At 45.3% G+C, this 24,437-nt stretch overlaps 1 protein-coding gene across 6 annotated transcripts in view; it reads left to right on the top strand.

Annotated features, from left to right (window-relative positions):
• PLS3 (plastin 3) overlaps positions 1–24,437 on the top strand; it is a 50,396-nt gene that overhangs the window by 15,563 nt on the left and 10,396 nt on the right. For all 6 annotated transcript variants that reach the window (XM_068204738.1, XM_068204743.1, XM_068204739.1 and 3 more), the window contains 4 exons: positions 14,166–14,252; positions 20,964–21,127; positions 23,462–23,591; positions 24,035–24,167. In XM_068204738.1, the coding sequence (XP_068060839.1) occupies positions 14,186–14,252; positions 20,964–21,127; positions 23,462–23,591; positions 24,035–24,167 (494 nt within the window). In that variant the 5' untranslated portion in view covers positions 14,166–14,185. The remainder of the gene's footprint in view (positions 1–14,165; positions 14,253–20,963; positions 21,128–23,461; positions 23,592–24,034; positions 24,168–24,437) is intronic.

Genomic DNA, 24,437 nt, shown 5'->3' on the forward strand with positions numbered 1-24,437 from the left:
GTCAGTCCAAAACGGGCTTGAAGCTGGTCACTCAGCTTTGCTGTTTAAAGCCCTGGCTCATAGAGCACAGTGTTTTTTCTCTGGTGAAGCAGACTATTTAAGTTAACTGATTTTCTCTTTCAGTTAGGTACTCTTTAGAACTTCTTCCCCTTCTCTCTCTGCCTTCTCTCTGTCTGTCTTTCAATTTTTTTTTTTTTTTTGTAAAGAGAGGGGATGTTCCTGAAAACCCTTGATTTGCAGCACCAGCGCAGGCAGAGGCTGCTGCTGCTTGAGCCACCTTTGCAGCTCCTGAAGGCTTGCCAAAGTCTGCTGATGCTCTGTTGGCTCTGGGATCTCCTGAGGCTGCTGTGGCCCAGCCCTTTGGCCATGGAGGTTTCTCTAGCATGGGGATGCTGGAGTGGACCAGCATTCCTATACTCCCATGGCTGGTTGACTGTGGAGCTGGCTGTATCCCAGCAAATAGATATTTTAGGCAGGAGCTAGAAGTACCAGCAGTTAAAACCCATCCCAAAAATCACTGGGACAGATGTAACATGCCCAGGGGCTTGTTCATCACCATGTATTTCATCACCAGTTATCTTGAACAGCTTCCAACATTAGCATGGTATGTCTTGGTGTTAGTGAGGAAAACACTGCTTCTGGAGTGGGCAGGAAAACTTGGTGTCCAAAAGCAGATGGTTGTCATCTTCTGGACTCACTGGGGAGAGCAGTGGGGCTGCACAGCCCACTGTAGCCAAAGGCCAGCACACTGGATGAGCTCCCTTCCTCCCTAGAATTTTGCCAAAGGGTCTGTTCTTGAGGGTTTGTGGTGAAAGATGACTCCTGAGTTTACCCTTTCTGCTCCCCTGTCACCTGGAAGGCAGCAGCTGCCACTCCCACAGTTATCATTGAGTACCTTCTGGAGGGCAAATATGTATGAGTGGCCTCCCAGTGAAACTTGGCAGCTGGAGCTGTGGAGATGTGTCCCCTTGCGCAATGATGTGCTGGAGGAATTCTGCCAGTGCTGGAAGTTCTTTGATGCATAAACCTACATCACAATATTCCATGCAGGGGAGTGGATGTGTCACCTGAGCACCTCAAAGCACCTTCTTCTTCCTTAAAAGGTTCTTTTTAAAGCGGGAAGAAGAGGAAAATACACTGGTATACTGGCTCTACCAAAAAAATTCCTATTTTGGAAGAGTGTGGGGAGTGGTGTGAGACCAGGCGTGTCGAGGAAGTCTGCTGGGAGTGCCCGGGGAACTGTGCGTTCGCTGCCTGCCGTCACCACACCCTGGCGTGCTGAGTCTCGGGACATGACGTGGGGATGAGTGGTGCTGGCACCACTGAGGTGCTATTTTAGGTTTGACTGTAATTGCAGGTTGGACCGCCAGGACTGGATTTTGAGTATTCACAGAGCAGAGTGCTCTTAAAGCTCTGGAAAAACTGGCTGTCTCTGATCCTTTGCAAATGTAGGAGATGGGTATTTCACGTGCACTGTGCATGAAATGAACTCCTTGTGGTGGAGCCACTGAGGACCTGTGCTAGCTGGTGACGGGGCAGGGATGTCCTCTCCCTCTCAGTCAGAGGGAGTGATTATACCTGATAGCCCTGTAGGATGCTTTACACGTACCTGGAAAAGGAAAAGTGGGTAAGCAGAGGTCTGAAGAGCCATGGGCTGGTGGCTTTTAGGTGTCTCCCTCTGCAGTGCCAATCTGCCACCTGCACACCTGCAGGTGCTGCCTTGCTGTTCCAGAAACACAGATAACAGAGACAAGGAGAGGAAGCTTTTCTTTTCCCCCAAAGGCAGACATTGCTTGTGCAATGATGGAAAGTCACAACCTAGTTTGGGAGCTGGGCTCTTGGCATGCTCTCCCCAGGAGCTGTCAAGCCCCAAAGCCTCACTAGCCCTTAAAAGATGAATTTATGCTCTGCAATATACTCACATGTAGGATGGAAAGTGGACACGCTAAACTTCATGAGATGAGTTTTTTCATTTTTGTTGCATGATTGCCCCTAGACTTCACAGGATGGATGCAGTCCCTGGTTTTGGTCAGAGCAGCCAGTTGGGTTCTCTGCCCTCAGAGGTGGATGCAGTGCTGAAGCTGGCTGCTGGTACAAGTCAGAGCAGAGCTGAAGTTGCTCTTCCCTAAACCCTGTCTGATGTGCACTCAGCCTGGTCTCTGTGGACTGCAGAAGTGTTTTTCCAATCCAACTTCTTTCTTTTTAAGTTGCAGCTGCAGTTCTGGGCATAAAACCCTCTATTTTGGTTTCCATGATGTTTACCGTCCTGAGGAAGCTGGCAGGCTGTGGGTTTGGGGTTAGGTTTTTTGATTTGTTTTGTTTGTTGGGGTGTGTTTTACACCTCTTTTGAAACTTTACAGCTGGAAGCTAAGTTTTCAGGTGATACCTAAGAAATGGTACCAGGTAGTGACTCACTTTCTTGGCTGATGTAATTTTTAAAGAGAAACAACAAAAAAATCACCCAGTGACCATAATTTTTAGAACAGTCATGAGTTCTTCAAATTTTTTTACTAATTCAAATATTGTGTTTATTAGTAAATGACATATTTTCCTTTAAGCTATGGAAATGCTCAAACTTTATGGACTTAACAGGAACAGAAATATCTGAAATATATGATTATAGTTTGGAAAGCCAAATTAACCTTTCTGGTGATTGATTCTGCTCCTGTTCATTGCATCAGCAGCACACAGTACATGGTGTTTCTGTTGCTTGTGTCTTCCTGGCTAGCAGCAGATGTCTGTTCCTGTTTCATCTAGAGCAGACAAGGATTAATTGCTGAGGTAATACAATATATTACAGTATGGGCCAGCTCCGAACTCTGTATTTAATTTAATCTAATCTACTCAGACCATTTAAAAAAATTTTTTTTAAGTTTTCATTTTTGAGGGACTATGAGGTGAAATAGCAGGCAGCATCCTCCTTCAGTGCAGACTAAGGCCAAATAGGTCTGGATCCTTAGTATTCTGTGAGCTTCTGGTTGTTTCAAAGACATCCATAAAATAAGTACATAAAGCCAAATACAAGCTCTGCGTTGCTGTTTGACTGGACACGCTGAGAGCTAGCAAATCAAAATCCATTTGTTTTAAAGAGTAAAGAGCAGTAGAGGGTTTTTTTGTTCAGGTTTTTGTTTTTTTTTTTTTTTTTTTTTTTTTGTGTTTTGTTTTTTACTAATGAAAAAAATAGTTTGCTTACCTAAAAGCTCTGTGTCTTACTGCTTCCTGATCCCAAGTGCCAGGCAATAAAAGCCCACGAGCTGTTTTTTGGGGAGAATCCCCTCTGCGTGCCCCGTGCTCACGGGATGCTCGGGCCGCTGTCGCGCATCTCTTCGCGGCATGACCGCATCCCTGGGAAGCGACCTCCCATCGCTGGGCGGGGAGGGAGGGAGCAAGGAATGCTGGCTGCCCGGCTCCGGGCTGGGGGCGTGGGAGACGCTTCAGCGCTCGGGCAGGGCGAGGGAGCGATTCGCCTTCCCGGGGAGGAGAGAGAGGAGCGGTAAGGAATGCTGAGGAAGGTGTCCCGGCAAGGGCTGGCTGCGCGCTGCCGGCGCGGCGGCTGCAGAGCCGTGCCAGAGATTGTCCTGCAACGACTTGTTTTGCTTTGCTTCTCTCTGCAAAAAGTCTTGTGATTCCTCCTGCTGTAGTAGATAGAGGAGAACAGCTGAGGGCAGAGCGAACTTCAGGTTCGATGTGTCCAAGTTTGGAGTTTATCAGTGCACCTGACGCGTGCGGACAGCAGCGGCGAGGCTGCCACCGGCTGTGCATCTGCGAGGGTCTCGTGTTTGGGGCGAGGGCTCAGGGTGTCCCCTCAGGACTCTGGGACACGCCTTCTTCCATCTCAGTCTGCAGCAGGCTTTTACAAAGCACAGCTGCTTAAACTTGCATGCTAAAGTGTTAAATATTTAAACCTCTGTCTTGCAGAAAGTGCGAGGAGCTCTGAGTGCTTTTAGGAAATGGCTGGAGGCTGCTGGCTCTGGTGGCTACTGAACTTTTTGGGGTCTTCTCACCTGGAGAGGTTGGGCTCTGAATGCTGCCTTGCCATTCCAGCTGGAATGGCATGAGGCATTACAGGCTGGCAGGGTATGATTTCCTAACAGAGGAGTTATCTTGCTTGCTGTGGTTTCTGGCTATGCCTGATGCTGGAAGCCAGTGTAGACCCTCTCTAAACACTTTAGTAGTCACTACTAGCTTAAAACACTTGCATATCAGTACTTCTAGGTATTGAACTGAAATGGTGAATTTTTTGTTCGAAAAACTTCATTTGTCTGCAAACTTGTAAAACACTTCTAGTATAACTTTTCCACATCCTAATTTTGTTTGTACAGAATGTATTGCTCTGAGGTTTTGCTAAGTTATGTTTTATTGAACTGATACTATATTATCGCTTAGCCAAAAGGCTAAGAAGAGATATTTTACCCTGCATTTATTCTGCAAAGCAGCTGTCTCTAAAGAATGATTTCCACAGCTGGAGGACTCTCACACCCTCCTGAAATTCAAAGTAGTGGTGAGGTTGCATGCTGTTTACTGTGCATACATCTCTTTAACCACAACATCTGTCCTAGGGGTATTGGGCACTGGCTGAGCTGGGAAGTGGAGGGAGAAGGAGGAGGAAGAGGAGGCAAAGCAGCTTGAAGGGACCTAAGGAGAAGTCAGTGCTCATCTCCAGGAGTGTCTGATGCATTTTCCTAGCCTTGATGCCAGATGCATTTTGAAACCTTGAAACCTGCTAATGAGAGTGCATTTTGTGGAGGTTATTAATGCTTCTCCAAAGTCCAAGAGCCATGAACTAGAGCTTGCCTGATCCTGAACTGGTGACTGCTGTCTTTGGCTCTCTATCTCTCCTCCCCATATTAAGTTAAATTATAGAGAAGTGTGGGGAACACCCTGCAGTTAGACTAAATGTGATTTCACTGTCATTGCAACCTCCTGGGAGGCAAAGCCAGCAGCTTTCTTTCACTTCTGGCCATTTCACATTAATTTTTGAGATTAATGTTTCTGATTTTGTGAAGAGTAGATAGTATCTACACCATCTATTCTACAGTAAATAAGTGGTGAATTTACAGAGGTTTTTCCTACTTCATAAGCCACTAGGACAGCTACGTAGTGACACTGATTTATTGCAGTCTGATGTTGCATTCTTGCTCTGAAACAAGTTAATTTGACTTCTTTCCCTTTTTCCCAAGTGCTTTCTAAACAAGATCACAGACAGCAGGGGAAGGATGGAAAATGGTTTTTCTTTTATGTGTGGCTTTTTCTAGTTAGAGATCTGTTACTGAAATTCCTGGGGTTTAAGACACTTTTGAAACATAATTACAACACTTAGGGTATGTTTTGTAGTTTCTAGTGTTTTGTTTCTTATTTAAGAATACAGTAATTGACACATTTCTCTGAATGTTTATCATCTGGGCAGCCAGAATTTCAGCCTTGCCTGTACTCTTTCCGGACAGCTCTGTTTAGCTTCAACTGATAAAACAGTTTGCAGACTGGTTGACCACAGCTGTACCTTCTAAAAGGTGGCACAGAACCCACCCTCCCAAAATTAATAGCTGGAACTCCCTGTTGTCCAGCTTGCCAGGGATCAGCACCGTCATGCCGGGTGTTTGGCTTGCAGGAGCTTGTTTGCTGGTGTTGAATAAGCAGTGACTGTACTGTGATTTAATTTAGGGATCTGGTTGATTCCCCCACCTGGGGGGGTGGGGAATGTTTAACAGACTGAGTAATGCGTCTTGCTTTATCGTGGCACACTGGCTGTCAGTCCCTTTACCTGCCAAAGGCCCTACCTGAGGGCAGAGCTGGAGGTGCTGGGGGGATGGAGAGCGTTCTGGGCTGCATGGGTTTTTCAGGGCTTTATCCAGCTGCTCCTGAACCAGGCTGCAGGCTCAGGTCTGCAGCCCACCTTGTAAGGGGCGCCTTTGGGGCTAAATATTGGGAAATCAAGAGACATGTGCTTAAAGCATGTTGAGGGTAACCTGCAGGTCCCAGCAAGCAGGTCCCAATCGCTTCTGGGGAAGAAAAGTTGCTCAGACTCAGCCTTGTGAACTTCATTCCTTCTTGCTTATGCTGGCAGGGAACCCACTGTCTTTTACACTATTGCTATGAGAGTCCCCTCATAAAATGAGGGATGCTGAGTTTTTGCAATGGATGGTAAGAAATGGGTCCTTTCTTTAAGACATGTATGGTTAAGGTACAGAATAAGCAGAAGGAAGTGTTAATGCTGCTCTTTGTTTTTAGGGAACTGCGCAAGAATAAGAATTACTATCAACATAAGAATTTCCTGAGAGGCTTGCATGACTTTTCTGTGTCTGAGCCAGGAATTTAAATGAAGCCTTCTGAGTTTCAGTGCATTAGTGACACCTGACCTCAGCCCCCTCTCTTTTACCTTCTTGCACTTGAGTTTAAATAATCTCTGAAAGTTGTTTGCTTTTGCAAGTTCCAGGTAGATGAGTGTTCAGCTCTTCCTTTCCTGAGATGTTGTGAAAGGATCACCTGTTCCATGTTGCACTAGCTAGGTAATGAGAATATTGCTCTTCTGTTTCCACTGACATGAACAAACTATTTCAAAAGTTAGTTAAGCCAATCTAGTGGGTTATGATTTCAAATGTTCTCTAACCCTGGAGTAGCTGCTCTACTAAAACTGGAGGTGTGCCAAAATGCAACACTTAGTAGGAGTATTTGTCAAAAAGGCTTTTAAGGATTGATTCAGTGGTGCCTTGAGCAGTATTTTATCTGTTTTCTCTTGTGCCCTGTAGATCATAAGTACTCTGTAGATATGTGTAACAGATTTTGAGCAAGGTCTGTGTGCTGTAGCTGTGAGCCTGCAGCATGATGGGGGTGTGTGAGTGCAGTTGGTCTCCTCTCCATCCATCCATCCATCCATCCATCCATCCAATCCACTTGGCCCTGGTCTTCCATGACAGGAGCCTTCGAAGAGTGTAAGCTGAAAAGCAGAAAGCTGCAGAAAGCTTTTAATTCTTCCTTCCATTTGAGTCCCACAGTAGCTTTATGTTTCTGTTCAGCCTTCTTCTGGTAGATGAGAATAACCAAGCATCCATCCACTCTGCTCCAGCATTGCATCTTACCCCTTAATGTGCATCAGAGGCACCTCTGGCTCAGAGGACAGGGATGTGTTGGGGGAAATTTCATTGAGGGCTGGAGAAGCTATATTTTTTCCTTTCCATGGGCAATTGGAGTGGAAGCATTTGTGTTCTTCTGACTTGTGCTTCCTTCCAGCCTTTGGGCAATTTGATATCACGTGGCCAAGCATCCTCAGCTGCTTGCTCTCTGTTTTATCTGTGAGACAGAGGGATTAGTGTACTTGAATCCCTGTGAATTTCTGTTCATATCCCCAGCTTTCAGTATTTTGGATGCTGCTGTGGAGGACATGGCTCTCCTGGGCTTTTATCAAGGGGCTGATTCCTATTTGATGGTGTGAGCAAGTTTGATGCTGATTTTGGGTTTTTTCTGGGTGCTGGCTACAGTTCAGTTCTGATCATGCTGATCATTATCCAGGCCTGACCACACCCCAAAGAGCTTCCTTGGCTGTGCAGGGCTGTCAAAGGCATGTAAATTGGCTGATGGCTCAGCAGTTGCTTTTACTAAGGATTAAAGATGATTGAAGCTAGTGAATCTGGTTCTGTTATGAAGGGAGAGAAAACACTTGGACCAGCATGCAAAAGGGGAAGGACCAGGTTGTCCAGGCTGTCAGTGGATGTAGGGGTAGTGGTTCAAGTCTGAGCAGAAGGCATAGGAATTAGTGATTTGCTGCATTTGTTCCCATACTGTTGGAGTGGCCCTGCCTCTCTGCAGCCCAGATCCCTGCTGGGCATCTACCCAAGTGCTGCTCAGAAGAATACCTGGCATCACTCTGTGCAGGTCTAGCTAGGAGAAACTGAGCTTCTAACCTGGATTTGCTGGAGGAACATACTTGTCCAGAGGTGGATACCCCATTGAGACATGCCTCCAAATCCAGAGAGAACCTCTGGCAAGCTAAGAGCAGTGACTAACTCCAACATGTGTGTCTGCTCCTGATGGATTTGGCAGATTTTTCCCCTGCAGCAGTGGTGAGTTGTGCAACAACTGGAGCAAAGTTTCACAGTCCACTCCCAGGTGAACATAGGCATAGCAGGGAACTCCCCTCTCCCAGCATGACAGTTTCAGGAGTCTGAAAGAATATAAAGCAAAGCCTTCTGATGGGACTTCTGTTTTAGAGGTGCTTCAGAAACAGCAGCTGGAGGTAATCTCAGTATGGAATTGGGATGAAGTGACCTGAAGGGTGCCTCTGCAGTGGGAATCTCTATCTGCAGTCCTGTGTCCTTTCCCTGTGATGCAGCTGGTGGGCTGCACAGCCAGCATGGATCAGTCAAAAGGTGCACTGTGTGTAAAGGCAGTAGCTTGAGGGAGCTGGAGAGCTGGGTGGTGTAAGGTGGTCAATTCAAATAGCCAGGCAAGCTTAAAGTAATTCAGAATTAAAATTGAATTTATGCAGTTGGTCTTGGCCTGTTGAGGTGAGGTTTTTTTTGTGCTTTGCATGGCCAAGAAAAGATGAATTAAGAGTGAAATAAAGCTAGATTTGGCTAATGGCGTGGCAGGTGTTAGAGTACAGTGGTGTTCAATAGTTAAAGCATTGCAGACCTGACAGCAGAGCTGTAGATTCACTGCTGTTGAGCCTGATGTGTATGGGGCTGGGAAGACTTTACTGAAGGGGAGATCCACAGATGAGAGATGCAGCTACTCAGCCAAATCTGGCACCACAAAGCAATGCCTACTCAAAGCATTGTGTGCCCTTCTCTTCCTGAGGCAGGGAAAACAGCTCCCTGAGTGGATAGGAGCACCACAGTGATTGTGAGCACAAGAACCACTTTTGTGCAAAGAGCAACACCAAATTGATTTCAGAATCAGCATCATCATGCTGATGGTAAGGGGTTAGACACCACCATGGTGGAGGCTCTCTAGATGGAGTAGCATCTCCTGATGACTGCTCTTACCAGGATGACATCTATCACCAAAGTGTGGTGAAGGTCTGGTTTCAGCCTGTACCCCTGACCAGTGGCTGTCTGGAAGGTAATTGCCAATTAAAAGTTTATGTGCTTCCATCAGCTTGGTGTTTGCTAATAAACACATCCAGGGTGTGGGTGCTGTCTTGTAGGAATTTGATGAGCAAAACACTGTGGTGAGCATTTGACGAGCTCACAAACTGATTATGAGCAGGAGAGGATGGATTTTATGATAGGTTTTCATTTACAAGCCATCAATCCCTCAGCTCTCCTGTCTCCCTCCAGAGCATTGGAAACTATGTACCTCAGAGGACTCACCAGACCAAGTCTGTGCACCGTAATGTCCTCCTGTTGCTGTCAGGTTTGGGACTCTTGTCTGTAAAGCCCCAAAGGCTTTGCTTGGACTGGACCAGTAAATGCAGCCATCAGAGCTGATGGTGGAGATGGGAGCGGGTGTGTCTGTGCCCTCTCCTGCCCGCAGACATTTCCAAGAGCAGCATGAGCCCAGGCCTGTGCCTGTGGAGGAGGGTTCCTGCAGTGTCAGGAGGTCGCTGCAGAATCCTCTGCAGCTTCCAGTCACCTGGGAAGGGATGCCAAGAAAACTCACGCTTGTATCCTTGCAAATGACTCTTCCCTCACTGTCCTGAGGGTGGCTGTTCTGGACTGTCCTGGCAGCTCTGGAGCTTGCAGAGCCCTTTTGGGGTGGGCACAATGCTGCTGGCTGCTTTCAGACGGGGCTGGGGAGGGTGAAGAGGGGAGTGCACACAGCCACCCCACTCTGCGATGCAGCTCTTTCTGGGCAGGGACCAGCCCTACCTGCAGAACAGGGAGGAAAAGGAGCATGAGGTGAGCCTCAGGAAGCCTGGGGGCTGGATCCTGTGTCAGCTGAATCACCGGTTTCCTCCAAATTGGCCAGGCAGCTGTGTCAGTGCCCAAGCCCCAGGGCTCTGGCACTTGCTGTGGTTGTGAGGGGACTGAGTGCCTGGCTGTCCCATTGCTTATTCCAAAAGATATGTGCTGGGTTAGCGGTCACAGGTATGTGGGGTTTGGGTATTTTTAATTAGCTAATGCTGACTGACTTGCCTTCTGATGTCAGGAGCTTTTGTCATGAAAAGGGAGCAAAACCACAGGTTCCTCAGAAATGGGGAATGCATATGGAGTGAGTCACTGCTCCAGACTGGGTCTAGCTCACTTGTGTTGGATTTTCTTTTTTTTTTTTTTTTTTTTTTTTTAGATTGGGTGGAAATAGGGTATACTAATACCTTTTTGTTGACTCTTTAATGTGTCTCTGCACTGGCCTGTTTTGAGTAAACAAGTTGATATTGTTAATCAGTCATTGTAGAGATATTAAAGTAAGGCAGGCCTGGAAGGGATGAAGCACTCAGTGCTGCTAAGAAAGTAAATTCTTCCATTTGGATCAGCAGCAAATTCCAGCTCTGTTTCTGTTGGAAGTGTTCAAGTGGCTGTCAGGAAATATTTGGTTGTCATGTGCTTTCAAAGTTCAATTAATCTGCCAACTTTCAAGACGTACAAATGTCTGAATATCCCCCCTTCATCAGTTTTCTACCAATCCTCTGCAGGATGCAGCTTCCACGGCTTCCCCTCTTGGGGGAGAGTCTTGAGAACATTTTTCTCTGTGCTTGAGTGTTTTTAAGTTGCTGTCTGAGCAGTTAATCCACCCAAATATCCTGGTTAGCTTCTGGCACTTGTGCTGGAAGTGCTGAGTGCCTCAGCAGAGGCATCTCTCCAGTGACAGCCCCTGCAGTGGCCTGTCCCCAGGTGGCTCACAGCTGTCAAAACACACGCTGGGACAGCTTTCCTTGACCTGCCCCTATTGCAGTTCTGCAAATAAACTAACCCAGTTCGGTGACTGCAGGGTGTTTAGAACCTGTAAAATTCGTTTGCACAGGAACTTTATACAGCCTGTCTCAGGGAAGGAGTTGATATTCTAAAACCTGACTTGTACTTAAAGCAGCTCTGATCTGTATCCCAGGTAGTCTTCAGAGGACAGAAACAGGCTGCACTGTCTGCCAGCCGCGCTCTTCTAGGCAGGTAGGTGCCTTTGTGCATCCACGTGTGACAGAGCTGCCCTTGCTTTTCTTCTGAGGGGCGAGGGATGAAGGCAGGATGAGGGATCTGGAGCAGTGATTGCTTCCTTGTACACTTTGTTTATCTGTGCATTGACTGATGGGCTGTCAGCCACCAGACTAAAACTTTTGTTCTAAAATGGGTGTTGAAATGTGAACTCGTCTCTGCCTGTCATTCCCTGGTGGAGGCTTCCTTGCAGCAGGAGTGAGTGTGGCATGGCCAGGCGTGAGCAGCGTGCTGTGTCCCCACAGGGCTTCGAGTGAGGCAGCTGATGTGTGATCCCTGTGCCAGTGTGATAAAAGGGCCTTTTATGTCCCACAAGACAAAGCCTCTTGTTTAAAAATGCAACTGAATGAAAAACACGATTCTGAATGCCCTAGACTCAGCTATTAAAAACAAACAATCATAAAAACCCCCACACAACAAGAAAAAGAAGAGCTGCCCTGCCCCCCAGCCCAGTGTTACAGTGATGGTGTAATACCTCTTCATTGCAGAAAATCTCTGTACAATTGCTTTGGGAGCTTGTAACTTTGTGGCCCACTAACCTTTCCATAGACTGTTTTGTTATAACACCCTTTCCCCTTCACAGACAGCCCTGACAAGGTCAGGTGTCTGCTTTTTCTCTGCTGGTTTGAATTCTTCCTCCCTCTTCTCAAGCAGTGAAACAGAAGGAAGAAGTGATATTATAAAAACTGAGCGTTAAACCTGTTTTATGGACTGAGCTGAACAGTCTAGAGACTGGAAGGAAGATTTTTTTTTTTTTTAAGTGTAGACCCATACAAACAACCGTAGGGCATATCCAGAGCATAATATTTACCTGATAAAGTCAGAGCAGCATTTTTAAAAGCTCTCAGCTTATGGTGGTGTTTGCTGCTTCTTTTGGTGTTAAAGATGTTAGAGATAACAGCAAATTAAATTCCAATTAAGTGGTTAGGTGCTTTGGGAAATCAATTTTTAAGGGAAATCCTCTTGGTTTGAAAACAAATTGGTGCAAATGAGAATCAGGAAGAGGGCAGAACTTGTGGAGGAGCTTTGGTTGAATTTCAGTCTGCAGCTCAGCCTCTCCTGCCTGGCAGCTCATGCCACCTGCCTGCATAGCCAAATCTGGCTCTGTTCTTGATAGCATTCTCCAAGTGTTTCTGCCAGTTGTGAAATCCATCTTCTGTATCATGCAACAAGCTTGCTCTGAGCTGATTTTCTTGCTAAGCAACTCCTTTATCCCCTGGAAATAGCCAGGTTTTGGTGGCACTGAGGCTTGGCTGAGGCACCCATGGGAGTGCTGCTGGGAAGGGGCTGCTCCAGGAATGGAGATAGATCCGAGACTGGACATCAAGACAGTCAGTGCTGCACACAGCATTCCTGCATCTTGCAGGGACCTGCATGGTAGCATTGCTTTGGTCAATTAGCCTTTTTACTGTGAAACAGTAAAAAAAAATTATAAGAGGTTTTTTTTTTCCTCTGTCAGTCTAATGCACCTTTGCTGTGATTCCTCCCTCTGCCCCATTTTTTCAATTTGAGCCCAATGAAGTTTGTTGTCTTGCTGTTGGTGGCTTTTACTGACTGTTCAACATCTTGTTGTGCCTGCTAATGCTGGGAGGTGGGGTCTGAAGTGCTTTCCTTCATGTCTCTGCAGTGATGCAATTCTTGTTGGCTTTCTCTGCTGTGAGCACCTGTCTGAGCTGCTTTCCCAGGCTGCCACACCTGCCCATCGCTCTCATCTCCAACAACTTCATTCTTTCCAGACTGAGTGAAGTGTTACAGAAAATGAATATTTACAGCTACAGGCAAACTTGTGTTCTTAAGTTAAGGAGTGCTTGTGAAGGCAGCTGGGAGTCTCAGACAAAAGTTGCTAATCAGAGCACAGGCATTTGTTAAACTGAGCCTCTTGTTGCTTGAGCCTTGAGCCAGAGCCAGCCTGTTCAGGATCCTGCCTTCTGACAGTCTGTAAACCTCAATCCACCCCTCATCCTTTTGCTTACAAAGGAGGAGGCAGCTGTGTCTGTTCCCATAGGCAGAGGAGGAACCTTTTATTTCTCAGCTTCAGGATTGTAGTGAACAATGTGTGAGCTGGAAAATCTCGGGATGCAAATCTCATTTGAAGTCACACCAAGCCTGCCTAAATCCCCTTTACAGACCCTCAGCTAGAGCTAGCAGTGGTGTTAGAATGTGCTTATCAGTGCCTGTGTTTCTGTTCCTTGTTGCATCAATCACTGCTCTCTCATGGTCGTGTCAGCCAGAGTGCCACCAGGGCATCCATGCCCTGTCACGAATGTCTGGGATGGGGATGTGTGTAGGTGTCTGACCTTCTCCCATCCCTGTGGTGATACCTCCTGTCCAGGCTGGCTGGGTGGCACCTCATCAGCATTTGGAAAGGAGGATGATGGCAGATGGGTGGAGGAACTCTGTGCTTCATCCTCTCTGTTTCTTAAACACCAAGCAGATCTGATCCAAGTGGAGTTTCTGTGAACTCAGGTTTTCACTGTTTCTCATGCCTGCTCTTCTGTGCTTGCTCATGATTCTTCTGCCATTCAGGGCAACAGTGGCCATGCAAACAGCCTGTTCCTTGCACTTCTTGGGAGTCTGACTTTGGGGAAACAGCAGGTGTTGATTCAAACAGCTTTCTTGCAGAAGAACAAGCTATTTCCTTTTTGCACACAGTACCAGCTATACTACTTTGTGCCAAAGCACTCTCTTCATATACTGTTCAGAGTCTTTAATTTGGGTTTGGTAGCTGTGTGCTCTCCATTAATATTTTAACGCTGGATTCTGATTTTTTTCAAAGTTGTGGAAAATCTCTGGAGATGTGAGTTCTGACCTACAGAACACACTGACAGCAGGTACCTGCATGGTAACAGCATAGACATAAAATAATAGAGCTAAATATTAACAAGGCTAATGGGCTTTTTGACTTGTTAAAGAGTGTGTTTCCCATCTCTGAGTTTGACACATCTGTTTTCTTAGTGGAAAGATAAACGTGGTTCTGGGAACTCTGGTGACACTGGTACTGATTGTTGCTATGCTGCTGTTGGAAATTGTGTGTTGTTGAATGCAGTCTGGTTTCATACAGTGTTCTTCTTCTCTCTTTAGGTACTCCCTAAATTCATGAGATGGCCAACACCATGCAAATCTCCAAAGATGAGCTGGAGGAACTCAAGGAGGCTTTTGCTAAAGTTGGTAAGTCACACCAAGGAAGGCAACTTGCTCCTGTCTGCTGCACATTTGAATTGGATTTATCCCACCTCTGTGATGAGCAGCAGTGCCAGCAGCAGGATGTGGGCATTCTGCTGCTCTTGTGATTGTCTCTGTGCCAGGGAGTCCCTTGGCAGTGTTGTTGCTTCTGATTTGTCACTTTGGCCAAGGAGCACAAAGGCAGGGATGCGGGCAGTCTGGCTATCAGGGAGCACTGGCAGACAGCCTTGCACTCTTGCTCCAGGGTGGGTTTTGTTGCTTCCTGATGGCAGAAGAAATATCCAAACAGGTTTTGCATTGCTTTGGTCTTGGCAGCACTTCAGGGCTTGCACAGTGCTTGGTTCTGGTAGCGTTGGTTTGGCAGATTGGCTGAGCTCTGTGCATGGCCAGTGTAGCTGCTGCGTTTCTGGCTTGTGGAGGTGCATTTTGGGGCTTGCAAGCAAAACCAAATTTGTTTACCTGGCCTCATGGAGCAGCTTGTGGTGAAGATCAGTGCCTTGTGCTGAGCACACCTCCATTGCCCTCTGGTGGCTCCATCTCTGCTCACCTGCCTCAGCCTGCCTGCTCCAGGGGCTGCAGAGCCTCCTCCAGGGGCTGCTCCGCCTGCCTCCCAGCTTTCCCCCTGTGCTGGCATCACAGAAGCCTCTGGCAGTCTGCTTCAGGAAGCTGAAATGGGCAAAAAACTGACATAATGGAAAAAATAGTTTTCTGTTGGTTTAGTTTCTTGATATAGTCGGCTTACTGAAGGATCAGAGAACCAGCAGGGAGGGGTGGGATGGGCGCTGGAGCGCAGCCGTGGGGGCCTGAGGTCAGTGTGCAGCTGGGGAACCACACCCAGGACTGGCACTGGCCAGGATCGAGTTGCACAAGTGGTGAGAGCCAGCATTTTGTTTTCCTAACTGGACCATGGGCATCACTTGAGCACTGGGTGTATATATAAAATCATAGTTGCCTCTTATCTGTTTTGAGTGGTACCACCCTCTAAGGCAGGGTGGCTGTGAAAACTCTCACTTGCTCAGAATTTCCAGTCTGCAGAGAGAAATGGGAATTTCAGAGGCAACTGATTCTCATAGAGCAGTATCCCCTGATGGAACTTGAAGGAAGTTGCACTTTAAGGAGTTCCCTCTCCTCTCTTGGTCTTTAGACTGGCAGCAGGTAGAAGTGACCTGCCACAGAGGGAGATGTTCCTTGGGAGGAAGCATATTGTTTCTGTCTGTCTAATGTGCCTCTTAGTGCAGATCTCAATAAAGCTGGGATGTAGGCAGCCTGTTCTGTCCCTGGATACATTTAACATTATTAACCCCTCTGGAATGTGGTGGCTTTTTGTCATTAGTGTGGGGGATATTATCAAGATTAGGTTGGAAACACAGAGAAACGCAAGTCAAATCCTGGTTTGTTGTAGGAAACCAGCTCACCCTGCTCAGGAGGTGGGCCCCTGTTTGGTTTTAAATTATAAAGGTGGTGTCAGAACTTAAATATTAATGAGAAATGTGCTAATTATCCTAGACATACCCACAAATGAGATAGGATCTGCTAGTTCTTTTCAGCTGCCTTGCTTTGTGTGCTTTAGGCATGGTAGAACCCGCAATCATGTGGGACACACCTGTCAGGAGTGACTTTGATGCTGTCATTCCCTTTATTCTTGCCTAAAGGAGCCATGTTTGCCCTGGGATATAGAACTGGTCTCTGGCTGAGTGACTGCCTTTCACTGTGAACTTCTAATAGCATCTTCAGTGAATGTGAACAGAAGCTGGACTAAGACTGCTATGTAAAATGAAGACTGCTATGTAAAATTAAGCCTCTTTTTTATCTCCCAGCTATCTGGAAGATTTGGAACACAGCTGAGAACCATGGTTATAGCAAAACTCAGCTGGTTGTCTTCTAGGATGTCATGAAGGAGATTTGGGGGAGGAGGAAACATTTCACAGGATGATTTCTGCTCACCAAAGTGTGCCCTGCTTCAATGCACAGGTGGTTGGGCTTCCTGGAGACCTGCTTTAACTGCAGCATGGGGCAAGTTGCTGCTCTAGATGGGTAGGTTGATGGGGCTTTAAAGGTGTGTGTTTGACCAGCTTTTCTGTCTGCAGCTGGACTGTATTGAGACATCTGGGGATGCTGGAAGGCAGTGAGGTGTGTTACTATGTGCTCTGTCACCCCTTGCCTTCCATGCCACTTGAAGGTATTTCCTCTCTCCCATGCAACTGATGTGCTGTTCTGACAGCCAGCAAAAAGCATGAGTCCCATAGACATCCTACTGCTTATTAAAACAGTTCACAGGAGAGGAACCACTGTGGAAGGTTATCACTGAAGCCAGCTATAGCACAGACAAGCAGCTCCCTCCATTCTATAGGCAGTTATTTGTCTTGGAACTGATCCAAGTGGTAAAGAGCAGTGGGGGAAAGAAACTTTGTGATGTTTGAAAACAGTAATTAGTGTGGCACTGGAACTGTTTAGGCTTTGGGTGACCCACAGATTAGTGGGGGAAGAGCAGGTTGCTCCAGATCTCATGGGATCTCTGAATTTGTTATGTGGAACAGGTGCCTCTGTGTGTGTACTTGGCCAAACAGGGGTACTTCAGAGGGGAGGCGTGGCAGAAAAAAATCCACAAACTTGCTCTGTTTATTTGTCTTCATTCTCCCTCCTTCTAAGATAAGCAGAGATAAACATCTTTTCTGGAAACATGAAGTACTGAAAAACCATAGCTCGGCTGAACACTTTGTTCAACGCTGCAAGGTGGTAAAACAATGCTCTGAAACGTTTGCTTAGGGCAAATAGGGATCTGTGATCCTAGCGTGTCCTGCTGAGCATATGTCCTTAAAAGGAAACGTGTGGGCTACTTTCCCCTCTTGCATCCTGTTATTTAAGCTATTTTAAGTACTTATTCTCGGGAGGAAGCTGAGCCAGAGCTTGAAGCAGCTTTTGGGATTCATTGCGGCTTTGCTGCGCCACCTGCATATGGCAGAGGCCGGTGCCGGGCCTTGCTGCCGTGACCTTTCCCAGGTTTAGCACGCTGGCGTGCATGCATCTTTCAGTAGAAATAGGAAACTTCAGATGTGCTGTAGTTTCCTTTCCATCAGTCAGACTATAATGAATCCAGGCTGTAGCTTGTCTGTTAAAACAATTTTGCTTTCTTCCATTAGTAATCCTGGGCAGGCCGCCGAACGATTTCATTTGGGATAGCTTCTATTTTGACAGCCTCTTCAGCTGCTGAATACCATCTCAGATTTTGTTAGAGAGTTCTGTCTGAAGTCAGGGCCTGTTGCAGGACATCCAGCAAGGCACTATATGGTGGGCCTGCAGCGATGCTGGAAATAGTTTTGGAATTGGCTGGTACTGCAGAGGTGGAGGGTTTTTTTTTTTTTTTTTTTTTTTTGGTGGTTTTGTTGTTTGTTTTTTTCTTAAAGCGCTGCTTCTTTGTACATGTGATGCCAGAAGGGGAACAGAGAGAGTAGGAAGGGAAGCAGCTCCCCTGTGGAATTGGGGTTGCAGGTCTATTTGTCATGTCAGGCTTGTTGACATGTTAAGAAAAGGCCCATTTTCCATCTCATAGTCAATCACTACTTGACTCTGCTACCAAGCCAGAACCACAGGCCAGCACCACTTTATGGTAAAACCAGCAGTTTTAACAGTCAAATCTGCCCTTCTGTGGCCAAGAAGCTAAAACTTGAAATGAGAGCATCTTCAGTGCAAAACCAGTAACTTGGTGTGTGGTCTTACAGTTAAACTAACAGACCTGATTTACTTGTAATTCCCACTCCCAAGTGTCTGGCACATAGATGCCCTTTTACTCTGTGAAGTAAATCAGTGATTATTTTTTTTCTCAGAATACTATGGAAGAGTAGCTTGTACCAGTGGGTGTTTGGGATATTGTTAAGGGTTGCAAAAGCTTAGGTCCTGAGTGAGGATCAAAGGTTATGAGTAAGTTAAGGCTGTCCTTCACACTTGATTTTGTGTCCTTTGTCTTGAGTCCAATGCAGCCTTTCCTGATGGGTAAAATCTTTCTTTGTGCCATGCTCCTGACCTATGTGAGCTCCCTTGTGAGTGTGCATTTCAGTGGCTCTTCATGTGGCAGAGCTCCTATATGTTTTTAAATTTTTTTTTCTAGTGAGTAAAGGTAAATCTTCTTTGAACTAAGCAGAATTGGAAGACTGGGAAGATGCTGACTGCAGGAGTGAATGAAACCAAACTGGGCAGATGTTGACCCAGCTTGGAGTAAATTCCTCATACCTGCCCTGCAGGGCTTCATATGTAGAGCCAACCTCCAAATAGGTTTCAGCATCTTTTTATCCATGTGTCCCTTATTGGAGTTGCAGACTTTGGAGCTGAGTTTCCCGATGTCTCACCTAAAAGGCTTCTGCCTCATTAAATACCATATGAGGTTTTATCCCTTCTGCATCTGAATAGGCTCAGGCATAGCACATGCAAGCCTGAATCAGAACCACTTCTGAATGCTTAACCTAGACACATCAAGAGAAAAACCTTTACTAAATCTGAATCAAAATTGGATCCCATCAAGGATACAATTTATATTTTGAAGTCTTATTTTTCACTGTCCTTTGCTTGCTGCTTACATCTACTCTAACATTTGGGTAGCTGTAAAACTTAGATAGTGGATTGATTGGAAGAAGTGATGAACAGATGTTTTTGGGTTTACCTGCTTAATTTGGCAGCATGCTGAAGGATTTTGGTTGATTCAGTCAGGCACAGGCAAAAGCAAGGGAGTTGGCTGCAGGCTGAGGGTGAAAGCAAAGTTCTGTTTCAGGTTCATAAGCCCTGGAGATTAAGAAATCCCTTCTTGACTTATTTTCCTCACTGGCTGTAAGGAGGGGAAAAGTTGCATATTGTAAAGTTAGATTCAGTAATGAAAATACTGTAATAGGAGAAGCTGTGATTTATCTAGAGGGGAAATAGTTTACTCATGACATCTCAGGCTGGACTGTTAATAAATCTTGCCTTTGTACACTTGTATTATTTCAGAATAAAATTCTAAAATTGAGGGCCACAGAGCCGCCTATTGTTATCATTAATCATTGCCTCAAACTACTTTATTTCCTCAGCACTATTGTAAACACTGACTTTTCATGAAGTAGTTAAATGTATTTATTAATCCACTGGAATTGATGTCTGAGACATCAATTCCAGTCTGAGACACAGAGACTGGGATGTAGGAGGGAGTACAGGTTTGCTCTGGTTACTTCGGATATTTGCCACTGAGTAGTTTCACTTTCTTGCTGCTAACTGATAAAAACAATTTTTAAATCCCATACTCCCATATGGATCTGGAAAATGAGGACGGTTGGAGTGGTGGTGCAAACGTGCTACATGCTGCTTGCTGGAACACTGCTGTGAAACAAAACCTAAAAACCACAGAATCCTCATTAGAAGTAAATTGACCTCCAAAATTTGGTTAAAAAAAGTAACCCCGGACCTTAGAGCTATCCTGATTGTTTTCTTTATTCTTGAAAGTATCTCCCTTCAAGCATAAATACTGACCCCAGTGGCTGTGGTGAGATGCCCTCTTGAAGAAAACCAAATTCTGGGGCTGGTGCAGCTCTTCAGGCACTAAATTAACTTCCCTGGGCTGTCTGTAGCTCTTGCTTACAGCAAAGGGATTTTAGCATCCTGTTACTGAGACAGTAACAGCACAACATGCCCTGAATCCCTGCCTCTCCAAAGATGGGGCTGGAGGGTCATACTTATGTCTTGAGGTGTGAATCTGGGCTGTACAACTACTTCAAATGCTCTGTCTGCTTGTGGACCCAACTCTGCTGAAATCTGGGTGCCAACTCTGCTGTGAGCAACACTCTGCTCATCCTGGTTAGCCTGGAGAAGGAGGCACCCAACCCCTGCCTGTCCACAGTGGCTGGAAAACCTCACTTGCCTTAAGGAGGTCTGGGGATGCTGGATTTGCCATGTGTGGCCAGTAGATGTGGTATGTCCCCAAAGAGGTTGGGATCTGTTGTGTGCAAAGCTTCAGTGTCACACTAGATTCTTGTTTTCTTCCTCAGTCTAGTAGGTGACACTATCTCACTAAACACACGGTGCTGCCATGGCTTGGTGATAGACTGTGAAAGAAAATGTCCTTGCAGAGCATTCTTGCGCAGCAATAAAATATCTGCAATTTGCTGTCAGTGTTAAATGGAGAGTATCACTGACAACATGATAAAAATGCAACTGCAGAGCTGACTTGGTGTTTTTAGTTCAGAAAATAAGAGGTGCTGTGTTTCTTGACCATCTATTTTTAACATGCAAGGGCTGTGGTATTTAGACGTAAAAAGAGACATTGTGGAGGTTGTTTATGAAAATACAGATGTTCTGTTGTGAAACTTTAACACCAGACTTGTCACATGTGCCCAGAGTCATCGTGTTTAGTCCTGCTTCAAAGCTGCTGTTGCCCAGAGCTGGAGGGTTCCCATGATTTGTGCTGGGGCACTCTCTGAGGATGTGCTGTGTGTATTTACTGTGTGCCTTTGGTTCCTATGGGTGTCCTTTGAACAATGTATGCCTTGATATTTTTGGTGTGGCCATGCTGCTGTGTGGCCATGCCCTGCATGGATTCAGCAGGTCCCCAGTGTGCAGGTTGCTCTCCATAAAGCTCTTGGACATGGGGGGCACGTTTTGCCCCTCTGTTGCGGGTCAGTTCTGTCAGGTACAGGCACATTTCTAAAACCTTCTGCTGCCTCTTCTCTTCCTCAGACCTCAACAGGAACGGGTTCATCTGTGACTACGAGTTGCACGAGCTGTTCAAGGAGGCCAGCCTGCCTCTCCCTGGGTACAAAGTGAGAGAGATCATCCAGAAGCTCATGATCGATGGGGACAAGAATAAAGATGGGAAGATTAGTTTTGAAGAGTTCGTCTATGTAAGTGATATTTCTGAATTGCCAGCAGCCTGGGGGGCCCCTTTAAGACAAAGCTAAGGAAGACCGTAGAAGAGTGGCGTACTTCTCAGACACTTACCCTAATCCTAATTTTCTTTTGACAAACTGATCATTCTAGCCATGTAAAAATCAGTTCTTTGTACAGGTATCTGTATATGATCAGTCTTTTGTGCTGTTATTGACAGTCTTTAGATTGGACAGAGGAGAAATAATGAAATATTTTTGAAAAAAAACCAACCAACCAAAAAGAATCCATGTGGTTTTCCTAGAGGATAGCTTCATTGGAGGCCAAAATACTGTTTCCACATGAGATGACAACTGGAAAAAGAGACTTGCAATGATCCAAGCTTACAGTATTTACTGGAAGCTATTCAGTTTTTCCAGGCACACAGATGAATGCTTGTTTTCCCTGTGTATCAGTATAATTTCCTTTCTCGGTTTAATGGGACTACAAGTATTTGCTAAAGAGTTGGAAGGGCATTTCAAGACACACTTGGATTTGTGTTAGGTGCTGATCTAAAAAAATTCAAATCTCTTGCCTTGAAAGGGAAGAACAGGAATAAGGTGATTGGACAAATTGGAGGATCTACTTTTTTTAGTAGAAATAGGCCAGAATTTAAACATTGAATAATTTTTACAAAAGTGTAAGATTTCTTCAATGTATGTTTTTCATCCTTTTGATGCTCTGATGACTGAATGCTGAAGGAGTAATTAAAGTATGTGCAGTACGTTGAGGGAGCTGTTTTCATGTCAATTGCTTTTCTTGATATTTCTTAATTTATCTTCACTTTCTGTTCCTTAATTGTTTTCAGACCCTCTGAACTTTTTGAGTTCGGAGTCAACTAGTAAGTTGGAGTTTGCAGTTTGTAAACACTTGCATGCTGGGTGCATGTTTCAGCTGTTGGTTTGAGCTGGTCCATAACTCTTTGCACTAGGAAGGAGAAAATAAATCTCTTCTGTCGCATTTGAAAGGTACCAATGGTTGAGTAAAGACAAAATGTCTTAGGGCAGCTGAGTTGTACATTAGCAGCAATGCTTAGATGTATGATTTTTACAAACTGTACTCTTGCTCTGAGCATTTTTGCTGGAGTTTATGGTACAAAGAATGACATGAACTGTCTTTACATTGGGACCAAGTGACTTAGTGTCACCTCAGCATTAGAGCACATATTCTCAAGAAGATAGTAGTTAACCCAGGAAATTTTAAAATAAATAGATCTAAAACAAAATCCTTGTGGTTAAAGCCAACCAACCAGAAATCCCCCAATTTTTGGGCTCTCAGATCTTCAGTCAGCTTTACCTGATCCACCTCTGCATGCCATCAGGAGATGATTTAACTGCACTGTATCATCATTGTGACTTACCACCTTCCCTGTGTTTAAGGGATGGGAAGGTAAGGTGTGACAACCAGCAGCCTGGCCCTGTAGTGACACCTCGCAGCCTGGTGTCCTCTCCTTTTAGCAGAAGCACATTGTTGTCTTGCTTTACAGTGCTGTTTCATTGGGTTTTTTTTCTGGGTAGTGTTTAGAGAACCTGTACACATTTCATTTGTGTTTTCAGCTTGGTTGAAACAAATTTAGTTTAGTTTTGAAGGAATTACAGTAGGCTTTCCAGCCACTGAATGTGTTTTTTACTAATAGCTGCTCAGTTCTGTAGGGCCTTGGGGACACCAACAGTAGCGTCCAACCTGTGCAAATGGCATAAGTAGTCTTCTGTGCTAAAGCATCTCTTCTGCCCTCCAACAAGAGGGTGTTTCACCAGTTAGGCGAAGCCTGCTGTTGAGGAAGGGGGAATCTTTACTTAGAGCACTCATTGTTACACTTTATTGCAGGTTTGACTGTTGTATGCTTAAAGTGAATTGTTTCTTGGGTTGTGGACAAAGTCTTTTGTGTCAACTAAAGTCACAGTCACATGAGCATCCGGCTTACGCAGAAAGGTTAAAATTGCACCACAGCTTTCTCAAGTTTGGCCCTGCAGGACCTGCTGCATGTGTTACCTGTGCTCAGACTGCAAAGGTTTTGTGTTTTTTTTTCTTGTGGTCTCTTGAAATCTACTTGTAAAGGTAAATATATGCAAGGTACTTCATGCCTAATGCTTCTGTTTCAATAGGCACTTGCAGTGTGTGTTTGAGAAAGTGGGATGACTCTGCCCACTGTCCATGTCAGATTTAATACCACTGCACCCTTGCTGGGCCCTTCACATTTGCTGATTTTACTGTGAAGTTTGCTTTAAAGCTGAGAAGAAATAGCTCCTTCTGTGGTCCTTTTTGTTTATGAAGATGAATTTTTCTTGTCTAACGAGCACTTTGAATTGTAGATTTTCCAAGAGGTGAAAAGCAGCGATATTGCCAAAACATTCCGAAGAGCCATTAACAGGAAGGAAGGAATCTGTGCCATTGGGGGCACCTCAGAGCTCTCCAGCGAGGGGACCCAGCACTCCTACTCAGGTACCACTCTGTCTCTCACTCTTCTCTTGGGATTTTGGAGGTCCTGTGCCAAAACCAGCCCATTTCTGCCGCCATACCATGCGCTGTGCTCTAGTTCTCTGAGAGCTGAGTGATCTCATGTCAGGGTGAAAGCAGGACAGAATTTATATGCTGCAAATTTAACAGTGTATAAGTTAAATGTGTTCTTATTTGCTTCGTTAACTGTGCTTGCTGATGAAGTCCTTGTGTCACACTTGAGTAGGATAAAGTTGTTAAGTAAAAGTAAATAACAGGAATATTGTGATGATTATGAAAGTCTTCTTTCTTTAAACTTTGTATGACTAATAAAATGTGTGGTAATGATAGTGCGGCTGTTATTTCCCCATGGCTGTTGTACTCTGCTTCTTTTGGGAAAATCTTTGTTATGAAAAAACTTGTATTAAATTTATGATTGGTTATCTTAGAGGAAGAGAAATATGCCTTTGTAAACTGGATAAACAAAGCCCTGGAAAATGATCCTGACTGTAAGCACGTTATTCCAATGAACCCAAACACAGATGACCTGTTCAAAGCTGTGGGAGATGGGATTGTGCTATGGTAAGTCATGATGGCTCCTGAATTCAAGAAGTTAAGTCAGCAAAATAACTTTCTGGAAATGTAATTTGGAGAATTTTCATCTTTTTCGAGACTGATTTTGTGCTGGTGCGTGTGCATAACATTTTGCACATATAAAAAGAGGCTCAGTCTCTCAGGCTTTCACTGCCATTGTGTGATGCCTTAGCTTTGGTGCCAGCTGATATTTTCATCCAGTGCTTTTGCTTGGGCTTGAGACTGAGTTTGCTGAGGGGGTAGAAGGTGCTTTGTGGG

The sequence above is a fragment of the Anomalospiza imberbis genome, chromosome 14 (assembly GCF_031753505.1).
Source record: "Anomalospiza imberbis isolate Cuckoo-Finch-1a 21T00152 chromosome 14, ASM3175350v1, whole genome shotgun sequence".
Lineage (NCBI taxonomy): Eukaryota > Metazoa > Chordata > Aves > Passeriformes > Viduidae > Anomalospiza > Anomalospiza imberbis.